The 12,273-nt window shown below is 51.0% G+C and overlaps 1 protein-coding gene across 3 annotated transcripts in view; it reads left to right on the forward strand.

Annotated features, from left to right (window-relative positions):
- Nucleotides 1-6,280, forward strand: part of LRFN2 (leucine rich repeat and fibronectin type III domain containing 2) — a 176,786-nt gene extending 170,506 nt beyond the window's left edge. For all 3 annotated transcript variants that reach the window (XM_041724554.1, XM_041724636.1, XM_041724460.1), the window contains exon 3: nt 2,501-6,280. In XM_041724554.1, the coding sequence (XP_041580488.1) occupies nt 2,501-3,479 (979 nt within the window). In that variant the 3' untranslated portion in view covers nt 3,480-6,280. The remainder of the gene's footprint in view (nt 1-2,500) is intronic.
- The last annotated feature ends 5,993 nt before the right edge of the window (nt 6,281-12,273 follow it).

Consider the following 12,273-nt stretch of genomic DNA (forward strand, 5'->3'; position numbering starts at 1 on the left):
GGCGCCTGGCACATAGGAAGCCCTCACTCGACTTTAGATCCTCTTCTTTATTATTAATTAGCAGCAGTGGTAGTCTGCTTTCCAGGAGAAAACAGCTAAACATGGGTAGGATTTCTGGGCTCATGGTCCATCCCCCATGTCCTAGGATTGTTGCAAAGGTTAAATGTGATGCCAAATATGGGAACCCTGTCACATAATAAGTGTTCAATAAACAAGCTGGCCCAGCTCCCCCTTGAACGGATGTGCTCCTACACTGCTCATGCTGCAGTGAGGTGCTGGGGACAGTGATTTGGAGTCAAATCCCAGCTCTGTAGGTTTGCTTCTCACCTCTGCACCTCTGCCTTCCCACCCGCAGGGTAAGGATCCCAGTAGTGGCTGCCTTGGAGAGTTACTATAGGACTAAGTGAGTTGCTAGTCGTGGGGCCCTTAAAATAGGGCCTGGCACACAGGTGACACTTGGTGTTTGCTCTTACTATTGTCACTGTCTGGGTGTGTATAGGTCCTGCCTCTCCAACTTATATCATTAGCTCTGAGGGGGAACGAAGTGGGCACTGGCCACATAGGACTCCTTGGGCTCTGCCCGGTGCGTGGCCCAACAGGCCAGAGATCCTGCTGGTGGAGGGATATGAGCCATGGTGGGCTCTGAGCGCTGCTCCAGGGAAGGGGTGGCTGACAGGGACAAGAGTTTCAGTGAGATGAGGCAAAATGCCCCAAATTTATCACTTGGTTAGGAGCAAACCCAGATTATGGATGTAGAAACCAGTGTTAAAGTCCAGTGGTCCAACCTTGTAGTCCCAGCTGTGTGACTTCAAGCACACCACTTAACCTCTCTGAATCTTGGCCATTCCTGTTCTGTGCCATGAGAGCACTAGTCCGTACCCTCCTAGGATTGCCATGATGCCCAGGTGAAACAGCTAGCCATAAGGGGCTGGCCTGCAGGCCCTTGAGGAAACTGCACCCAGCCCCAGCCCCAGCCCCAGCCCCAGCCCCCACCTCTTGCAGCTATGGGCTAGGGGTGGGGTTGGGAACCAAAGTTCCCTCCACTGTGGCTTCCCCATCAGCAGAGCGAGCTGGGAACGTGAGGAGGGAGGGAATGGGCCTCTTGTGCTGCCCACTGATGGGATGTCAATAAAAGCTTGTCAACTCCAATCCTGTGCGAGGAGTTCCCAGGTGGAAGTTTTCAGGCTCCAGTATTTCATAGTTGAGATCTCAATTAAGCTGCCTGGTTCTGGGCTTGAGGGATTGGCAGGCACTGATAGAGCCCTTGAGTAGTAGGAGATGGAGGGCTCCTCATGAGGAGACGCAGTGGGAAAGGCGGAGAGGGACATGGCCCCTCCAAGACGAGGTGACTATCTCTGCAGGAGTGTTGATGGGACAACACAGGCATTGTCTCTGGAGATAATACTAAGGCACAATACCTAGACAGGGCCTTAGAGATCAGGGAGTGCGCCCAGGCTTCCTGAGGATCCTGGCAAGAGAGGCCCAGGACAGCGGAGAGGCCCCAGCTGCCCCACTAGGCCCTCTCCTAAGGTGGAGGGACCAGTCGAGGCCTCCTGAGCAGAGACTCTCTTTCCCCACGTCTCTGGGTGAGGCTGGCCTGCTAGGCCCATGAAGGAGGAATCATCCCTTTCCTCAGGGAAGCAGAATGGCCCTCCCATCTTCAACATTGCACTGTCCCCCACCCCTCCCTGCCTCCAGCTGTCTTCTGCTTAGACCTCTCCAACCAGTTTGCAGTAGCAAACATTTTCCTGCCAAGCCTGAGAAAGCCATTTGCAGAGGACGATGGCGTAGGCTCTGAGGGCAGGGCCTCATGGGGGTGCTCAGCAGATGTCCATGGATCTCCAGGACACAAGGGGTGAACAGGGTCTGGGGCGTCTGAAGGGGGGGGCCTGGGCAGGCCTGGCTCCCACTACCTCCCAGAGTCTGAGGGAGCCAGGGCTGGAGTCGGGCTGGGTATTGTGAGACTCTGCTTTGCAGGCTTTAGACTTTGTTTAGACTCTGCTTCTGCAGGCTTTAACCTCTCTGCCTCTCCGTGTCTCTCCCTCTGCCCCTGCCGTGGTCCCTCTCCCATCTTGGCCTCCGTACCTTCTCTTCCCATCTCCTTACCCCCTCTCCACTGTCCCCTCCTAATTTCCTTCATCTCTGCACTCCTGGTTTCTATGTTCCTGCTTCTCCTGGGCTGGTTGGGCACCTGGTCTGTGTGCACATCTCTCACTGACCCTTCCACCCCCACCTGTCTTTCTCTGGCTCCTTACCTGGGCCTGGTGGGACTCTCTCCCCACCTCCTACACCCTGTTCCTGTCCCCCACCCCTCCTATCTCTCCTTGGATCCTTTTCCTGTCTCTGCACCTGTCCCTGTCCCTCTCCTGCTCCACCTCATTCCTTCTGTGTCCCTGTGTCTGTCCCCCTGCCGCCACCACCACCCTTTCCTGCCTCTGTCACTCTATTTCTGTCCCTGTCAACCCTCACCATCTTCCTCCTCTGCGTCCACCCACCCCAGGATGATCCCAGCCTCCAACAAAGCCTTCGTGGTCAACAACCTGGTGTCAGGAACCGGCTACGACCTGTGTGTGCTGGCCATGTGGGACGACACAGCCACGACGCTCACAGCCACCAACATCGTGGGCTGCGCGCAGTTCTTCACCAAGGCTGACTACCCGCAGTGCCAGTCGATGCACAGCCAGATCCTGGGTGGCACCATGATCCTGGTCATCGGCGGCATCATCGTGGCCACGCTACTGGTCTTCATTGTCATCCTCATGGTGCGCTACAAGGTCTGCAACCAGGAGGCCCCAGGCAAGCTGGCGGCTGCGGCGGTCAGCAATGTGCACTCGCAGACCAACGGGGCCCCGCCACCCGCTCTGGCCAGCGCGCCCAGTGGGGCCCCTGTGCAGGGGCCACCCAAGGTGGTGGTGCGTAATGAACTCGTGCAGTTCAGTGCCAGCCTGGCCCGGGGCAGCGACTCCTCTTCCTCCAGCTCCCTGGGCAGCGGGGAGGCCGCAGGGCTGGGACGGGGCCCCTGGAGGCTCCCACCCCCAGCCCCCCGCCCCAAGCCTAACCTTGACCGCCTGATGGGGGCCTTTGCCTCCCTGGACCTCAAGAGCCAGAGAAAGGAGGAGCTACTGGACTCCAGGACTCCAGGCGGGAGAGGGTCTGGGACATCAGCCAGGGGCCACCATTCGGACCGAGAGCCACTGCTGGGGCCACCCGCAGCCCGAGCCAGGAGCCTGCTCCCCTTGCCCCTGGAGGGCAAGGCCAAGCGCAGCCACTCTTTTGACATGGGGGACTTTGCAGCCGCAGCAGCCGCAGCCGGAGGGGTGGCCCCTGGTGGCTACAGCCCCCCTCGGAGGGTCTCGAACATCTGGACAAAGCGCAGCCTCTCTGTCAATGGCATGCTCTTGCCCTTTGAGGAGAGTGACCTGGTGGGGGCCCGGGGAACTTTTGGCAGTTCCGAGTGGGTGATGGAGAGCACAGTGTAGGCCTGGGGAGGGGGCTTCCTCCTCCCGCTCACCCTTGCAGGGTGGATGAAGGGGAAAGAACTGTACTGGCAAGTCTTTGTGGAGTTTCCATGGTGATGTTTACATCTAGGGACAGTTTCGTCTCCCTCAACGCCCCCCTCAACACACCCACACCACCTTCCAGGCCTGTCCCCCACCACCCAGCTGGGGTGTGCTCAGGGAAAGCGGACTTGATCGCTAAAATGTCGGACTGAGCCCTGAGTGCTCGGAAAGGCGGACTCCCTCCTTTCTGATCACGAATGTAGCGTGTAAGCAAGCGGCTTTGGAGTGCTTATGGTTCCAATGTTGCTTTTGTTTCCTAATTTACTTTTCCCACTTCCCAGACTCCTCCTCTTTATTCACACAGATCATGGAGAATTCACTCTTCATGTGAGAGCGGGTTCCCAGGAGCCGTGCTAGTGGGAGATTATTGTCTGTTGACAAGAGAAGGTGATGATTCTGGTTCCATGCTTGTTTGGAGGGAAGGCTGTGGCATCTCCAGCCCAGACTCCCCATTATTTCCAACTGTCCACACGCTTGGGAGGGATGGGCAACCACCCCCACACCTGACCCAGCTTCCCCCGCTCAAACGTCATGTCCCATACCCATCACATCAGCCTGAGCCAGAAGGGTAACTGCCAGGACTTCTTATGTATGGGAAAGGGATGAGGACATAAAGGATGTTCACTTTTGGAATTGCTGTAGGATTTTTACTTCTTTGGGGGGAAGCTGGGGCAGAAAGTCCCCATGAACCTGTGGCAGGCTAAGAGGGCTTCTCTTGAGGAAAGCAGAGGGGGGTGACAAAAGGAGCACTGGACTTGGAGTCCAAAGCTCTCAGTTTGGGTCCCAGAGCCACTACTGAATAACCAGCTGAACACATTGGGCAAGACCCTTTCCCTCTTTGGACCTCAGTCTCTTAATTCACAAAATACTGGATTGTACCTGGTCTTGGATTCCCTTCAAGTTCTAAGGATTAACGAACTCTTCCATGAATCTAGGTGTTATGGTTTCCAGATCAGCAGTACCAGTGGCACAAGCTGGTAAAGCATCCTTCTTCTGACTGGACACAGAGGGAGAATTCTAGAGGTTTTGGAGGGGGAAACCGGAATCTTTATACAATGGTAGAGTTTTGAAGTTTGAAGAGGTGTTTGCAATCATGTCATCCTTAACCCTCTCTCCCTCCCCACTGCCCCAGAGTATAAACGACTTGCCCAACATCACACAGGGAGTTAGGGACCAAATCAGGGCAGGTGCAAAGGCCACCTCCTGGGATGGTGTTTGGGATTCATTATGTTGTCTTCACCCTGGCTCGGACATTTCTGTGTGCAAAGTCCATCCTTTGTGCCTGAGGAAGGTGGCTCAGGGTGGGACATGGGCGATGCCTCTCCTAGACGCCAGCTTTGATGAGGATCCATACATGGAAATGACAGATGGCAATGAGAGGGCTCCCATGGGTTCCTTTCTATTGGAGGATTAACCCTATACCCCAGACCATGTCAAGAGGGGGCAGAGGAGACATGGGCAAGGGGAAACTGTTTTAGAAGCAGCTGGAGGGCTTTCCCCTGCATCTCTGTCTCTCCCAGTCTCTGTCTCTTCCAGATCTCTCCTCACTGCCGACATACTACCTCTCCCTCAGTTTCCCCAACCCATTCTTTGCTCTTCTGAGTGTGCCATTGAACTCTAGCTTCTCTCCTATTCTTCTCCCTCCTTCCGCTTGCCAACCACACCGCATACCACATCCAGGTGAGTCCCAGTCCCCTTGTGCTGAAGGGTTCTGATGGGCTCGGGCCTGAAGCTGAGGTGGTGGCCCCCAACCCTACCTGGAACACACAAGGAGGTGATGGGGAACTGTCTATGCAGGACTGCCTTCTGGCTCCAGTCCAGGAGCCTCCAAATCCCTTGTCTTTATCCTTCTTCCTCCCACCCCTCTGCCTCCTCTCACCTTCCCTCTGCTCTCCTGTCTTCATTCTTGGTCTTCCTGTGACCCTCTGCCTTTCCCAATCCCTTTCTGGTCCTGACAGTCTTCAGCAGCCCAGGCCAGTCTCTTCCTGAGAACAGTTAATTTCCCAGGCTAGTCCCAGAGCCAGAACACAGGCCTACCCCAGTCATGGTGGCAGCCACGGAATTGGGCAACTTAAACAGAAATCTCTCTCTCCCTCCCTCCCTCTTTCCCCACCCCAGCTTCTCTTCTCTCCTTTTCCTCCCTGTACTTTTCTCCTTCAGTCTTTCTAAATGTAGCCATTGAGGAAGTAACCCCAAATGTAGCCATTGAGGAAGGGACCGGACCTTTCTTTTTGCCTTTGGGTTCGGACACCCAGAAGGAAATGGTGGACACCAGAAGGGGAGGAACCAACCATATATTCTGGTCAGTGGCCCCGAGCTCTGTCATGACATGATATGTACTTGCACTTGTATTTTTCATGTTTCTGACTCAGAATTCTGGAAAGCAACATCCGTGTGGTCAGAATAAAATTGCCAACTTTCTTTGCTAAAAAAAAAAAAAAAAAAAAAAAAGTACAGTAAAATGTACAGTTTAAAAAACAAAACCAACCACACTCCTTGGGAGAGAGAGAAAAAAAAGAACATTCTCATATCTATGAATGTCTGCTGTTCATTTCTCTGGAAACTGCGGTTTTCTGAAGGTGGCTTTGAAATGGCATTTTCTCTTGCACCTGTGTTTGTTACTGCCTAGTGGGAACCTGCTTCCTGCCAAGTTCATGTGTAAGCTGGGAGCCTTCTGAAATAAGAAAGAGCAGGGTCGTCCTTCTGAAATAAAGAGCAGAGGAATCTGGAGCGAGGCTCCAGGCAAAGAAGGAATGGTCCATCCTCAGCTGCCCTGACTCACCTGGTGTCTCATATACCTGCCTGGCCTCCTTTTCCCGTACTGTGGCCACCACCACACTCAGCCACTAGGGGCGTACGGATACCTCCCACCCATTTTCCTTGAGCCCCCAATGACACTTTTTCTAAAGGGTCTTTTACTGGGGAACTGGGACAACAAACCAAAGCATAAACCCAAAGTCTAGAGACGAATAAACCCTGGAAACAGCTTCCCAACCCTAGCTACATCTAACGCGAGACTAGCACTGTCCAATAGGAATCAAGTGTGACCCACATTGTCATTTTAAGTTTTTTTCCAATGGCTGCATTAAATCAGGTAGAAACAGATGGAATTAATAATATATTTTCTCTAATCCAGGATATCTGAAATAGTATTATTTTAATGTATAATCACTATAAAATTATTGATAAAACATTTAAGATTGCAGGGGGTGGGGAGAGTTTTTCCCCTTCTTAAGTTTTGGAAATCTAGTGTGTGTTTTACACTCACGGCACATCTCAGTCCAGACTAGCCACGTTTAAAGTGCTTGAGAGCCACATGTGGCTAGTACAGGTCACCATATTGGACAGTGCAACTCTAGACAGGATGATTGACTTGCCAGAGCACCTTTTGGAAGGGGAGGGAAACTAACAGTTATTGAGTACCTATGGTTTCCAGGCCCTGTGCTGGTACTAAACAGGCATTTCTCACTGCATTTCTCACTCTCAAAGTAGTTATTATTATGCTGATTTTACAGACCAAGGGCCTGAGGCCCAAAAGAGGTTAAGCTACATGCTCAAGGTCACACAATAAGTCTGGCTGCAAAGCCTTAGCTCTTACCATAACATCACCTCCTATTCTTTCTTCCTCCTTCAACATGTTATAGATTGTATTTTAGACTGTTGGAAGTACTCAGATTTATAGCCTAAGCTGGAAGCTCTTGGTTTGGCCTCAAGGTCTGGTAAAATTCTCAGAATGTTGACTCCAGGCAAGAGCCCCTTGGTTAAGTGGTTTCCTCTGACCTCACACTGGCCTTTCTGGCTCTTCCTGGCCTGTAATACATCCCCTCCCTTCCCCTCCCCTGGCCCTGGGCTTCAGAAGGTCCTGCTCAGACCATCCTTGTGGTCAGCACTTCTCTTGGCCTGTGGACTTCTAGGAAGTCCCTTTCTTAAAACCCTTCCACCCCTAGCCTCACCTTGTCCCTGTCCCCTGAAAACCTGTGACTTTATCCCCATAAGATAGAAAGCCCCACACCAGCTCACTCCAATGACCAAGCCCATCTTCCCACCACTGCCTATTCCTAAACTCTTGTCCCTATCAGGAGAAGCACTCGCCCACCCAGATTCTCTTTCCCAATTGAGAGAAGCTTCAGTTATCTGCTCTTTCACAGAGAAGAGGTCACTGATATGCTCTGAGCCCAATCGAATTATTACACTTTCTGAGAAATAGTCTAACCTCCTTTCCCCAATTTCTTGATAATGACACATTCCTCAGTTTCCCCCTCAGAGGAGATGCTTTTCATTTCACCATCATAACACTGTTGAAATTCTAAAAGAACTTACACACATATTTTTTTTTAAGGGATATAATTTCTAGCCGGGGAAAAGGAAGGTCATTGTCTCAGGTTTCCCTAGTCCAAGACAAGGAGTAACTTTTCTCCCCAGGTCTATAGGTACTGATTTTTCCTAAGCACAGCCTGGGTATTTCTGTGTCTTCTATTCTCTGCTCCCTGTGTGTCTTCAGCAGGGGTCTCAGGGTTTGAGCAGGCAAGGCGGGGCTTCCCCTGTTCTTACAGCCATCGTGGTCTCCACAAACAGCTGCGGGTAAAATCGACACACTTACTCAAAAGATAAGACTTGGCAGACAGCAGTCAAATCCCCAGTACGCGGTTTTAAATAGCACACCTAGATTCTCAAGCCCAGCCGCTCCACCCGATGCAGCTGGCAGCAGGCAGTCTGTTGTGATGAGGCTTCTCCCAGGTAAATACCTGAGGTTTCTACCTTTGTGTAATAGAATCAGACCCGCCCAGGTTGCTCTCCCAACATCTACACAGAACACTGCTGCCCTCACAATTTAAAAATACCTATTTTTGATTTCAGACTTTACACCCAAGATCTTAGTTTCTGATCTTTCATGATCTCATTTAAGATCTCCCACCTCATAGCCAGCAGTGTTGACTACAAGGCTCAGGCTTTTCCTTCCCCGCAGCCACTAGCAGAGGAAATTGCTATGCTTCCTGGAAGACTGAAGAGGGGAGCTGGCCTTCTTCATGTCTCAGGCTATCCTCCGATGCCCATCATAGCCATGCAGAGTCTTCTGACAGGCCTGGCCGTCTTGCCCAGTGTCCTCGTTTTGGGCGCTCGGCATCTTTCTTCAGCTCACCGACTCTAAGCAAATGGGCACAGATTGCAGGCTCTTGCCTGGCTGATATCCTCTTCTTGTTGGGATCATTGAGTTTCTGGCTCCTTTAGCCAACAACTGCGCTCCGGGACAATGAGAGCCAGTGTTCTCCTCTAGTACCTTGTGCTGGAGTCTCTGCAGGGCTGGGGCAAGGAAGATCTCATTATCTAATCCCTTCCTGAGATAGTGCATCCTTCAGGCTCCCCACTTGGTTCCTTAGTGATGAGGGGGTGAAACTGGAATTTCACCCATCTCCATGGGATCCCCAAACCCATCTGGGCCACAGCCAGTCAGCCCACTGACCAGCCTCCCACGGCCCCAGGTCATTTGGTCCAGCTGCCCATCTGGTTAAGTGATGATGAGCACACCCCCTCTTCTTTTGCCACCTCCTCTGTACCATGTGTTCATTGGTGCTCCCTGGCACACCCAGCAGCGACTGGAGCAGGGGTGAGTTTGCTTTCCCTTGACATCTCCTGTGCCGTATTCAAGATGTCTCCTGTTCCCCAAACCGTTTACCTCTGTTAGCTGAACTTCCTGACACTGTTTATACTTTCTCACGAAGAAAAACCTCAGAGCCTCACACCTCCATCACCAACTCAGCACGTTCTGACAAGAAGCAACTATCTCATTCACTGTCTGAGAAGGAATGTTATAAAGAAAAAGAGTAAGTCCAGTTATCCCTAACAATCCTGAATGCTTCCTCCTGGGTTCTCTGTCACATTCTCTCTACCCATTCCCCTGGGGACCTCTCGAGGATACAATTCTGTCCATCTACCAAGGATGGGCTAGTTGCCTTATTTACCCAGACTAATTATGGGAAAGTTTCATCCCTTCATTAGGTTGACACAAGATTAGCATTTTCCAAGTGGGTATTGAACCGCAAAATTAAATTGCTAATAATAGCTGACATTATTGAAATTTTCCTATGTGCCATGCACTGTTCTAAGAGCTTGGTATAATCTCAGTTTATCATCAAAATGACACAATGAAGTAGGTATTGTTATTAACATTCTCATTGGAGAAGCTAAGGTAGAGAGGGGGTTAAATAACTTGCCCAACATCACTTAGTTCGTGAGTGGCAGAGTTGGATAAACATTCAATAAATGGATTTGCACTGAAGTTTCCTGCAGCGCTGCCGAGGCAAATAGATACGCAGTTCGCTGGGTTTCATGTCAAAGGCCTGAATCCTGGCGTGTGAACCTTGAGTTTGAGAAGACTGAGCCCAGCAGAAAAAGTGAAAGAGGTGGAGAAATCGGCGCCGTATGCATTCAACATGCATTTGCTGACCTGCTGTGTGCCCCACACTGTGCCTGGTTTTAAAAAGAAATAAAAATAAAAGCGAAGGACACTGTGCATGCCCTTGAGGGCCTTACATGTTTCCCGGAGGGGGCAGGGGCATGAGCTAGTTTCCAGATCTCTGATTTTACAAAGATGAGTCCGTTTTCATTTAGTTCAAGATAATGGATAGCTTTGGGGAACCTACTATCCAGGAGGAGATGGTTGGGTGGATGGATTGGCCAGGGCCACAAGCCCAAGTGGGCACATCTGGCTGGAAGAAATCACTAGATTTTAAGTTCCAAAGGAACCTGCCATGAGGAATGACTTGGCTTTGTGCCAAACAAGAGCCAGGTCAAGACTGAAATCCTGTGCCTAGGCAAGCAGGGGTGGAAGGAGGTAGCTAGCTGTCCCAGGAACTTTCTGCAAGGGTGGTAGTGAGAGGTAGGATGGATACAACAAAGGGGGCAAGGAAGAGGAGTTGTTGAAGAGAACTGGGGGATCCTGAGTAACCCAAGGCTAGTGCAGTTGTTCCTGTGGGTGAGGGGCCCTGCAGTGGGAGGAGCTGGATTCCAGACCCGTTTCTTGGCCCTGTTTCCTTTCTGGCAAAGTATCAATGGTAAGTTTTGACTTTGGTAAGTATGCCTAAGAAGTACCATGTAGTTCTATAGATCATATGTCAGATTTGAAAAGGCAGAGTGGTAGTCATTATTATTAATGATACGCATCGTTGAAAACATTTTTATAAATTACAGGGAATTAGTGATAATATTAGGTCTCTCAAACTCAGAGAATCTCAGGGCTGCCAGAGCTATCAGAGGCCATCCACTCTAGCCTCCCTCAATGGGTATTAGAATCTTCTGTTCAATATCCATGAAAATTATTATTAATCTTATTACAAGCAAGACTGTGCATGATGAATTTCAGAATTCACCCCAGGCAGGAAGTGGCTCCCTGTACTCCAATCATCAGATCAAGGCCTAATGGTTATGGCTCCATATTCCTGGTGGGCCCATGTACAACTATCATTCCCACCTTCACAAGAAATCCAGAAGCCAGACAAAAAGCAGCTCTCAGAGTGCAGTGGGGCCAAAATCATGGTAGGAAACTAGGTACAGAGCCAGGACCTTGGCTGGGAATATCTCCGAAGGGCAGATTACAGTTCCCTTGCCAAATCAGCATTGGTCTCCTTGACACTGAGAAAAGGAAGGAGGCAGCAAAGGGGCAGAAAGCACATGGTAGCCTTTGCAGCCCCTGATGCTCCTTCATGTTCTGAGATCTACAGTCCCAGTAGCAGCAAGGAGGACCTGGAAAATTCCCGCTCTCACCCCTGGGCTCCCTCACTTATCGCTTCCCTGATCCCTGCCCACCCTTTATGCTTGTTCCAGGTCTGGCATAATAACCAAAATCTAACAACAGGGCTCCAGAATCACACAAATACTTCCATCAAACCCTCCCACTGGTTTCCTCCATTTCTCTGGGTTAACACACGTTTTCCCTTCTAGGCTGTAAATGCTTGTGGGAAGACTCTGCCAGATGCCAGATAAATCACCCAGTGGCAGTCTGGCTCATTTGAGTTAGGGCGTGGTAAGGAGGACCTGGGGCAGCCTAATGACCAGCCCTCTCCACCTCTCCTTAACATTCTGGTCCCTGCTAGCACAAACACCACCCACCTGCTTGAGGTGGGGAGATTCAAAGTGGCTTCCAGTATGATCTTTACTTCTGAATCATCACATTAACCCCAACTGGAGTAAAGAAGGAATGTTAGAGAAATGGACCCTCCCCACCTGGCAGTGCACAGCTGGGCAGGACCTTGGGTAGAGCTGACACTTCATAGTTGCTTCACGGAGAAGTGAGGTACAGCAGAATACGTGGCTGGGGATAGGGTGACCTGCGCACAAAGAGCCTGGCTTCCATGATGTAGGTAAATGGAGATGAGTGCAGGTCCCCCCAAAAGTCTGGGAGGACATGGGGAGGACCTCCAGAGCCATCAAGTAAAGGGATCCAATTCTTCCTTGATCTTCAAAGTTCAAGGATTCCAAGGAATCCTGCAAACAGTTTTAGGTTAGTTTGGCCTTGGCCAATATCACTAAGGGAGCAGAGGTTGGGACTTCTCTGGGACTTTTTCTCATGAGCCCTAGGGCCTTCCATCTCCCCTGAGGTATGGAAAACAGGGAATGGGGGTCTGTGTCGGGCATGAGAAAGTAAGATACTCTTGGCCAAGCCCCTCCACCTTTAGTTTGGGATAGAAAACAAGATGGAGGGGAATGAAACAAGAGT

Source organism: Vulpes lagopus, chromosome 1 (genome assembly GCF_018345385.1).
Source record: "Vulpes lagopus strain Blue_001 chromosome 1, ASM1834538v1, whole genome shotgun sequence".
Taxonomy (NCBI): Eukaryota; Metazoa; Chordata; class Mammalia; order Carnivora; family Canidae; genus Vulpes; species Vulpes lagopus.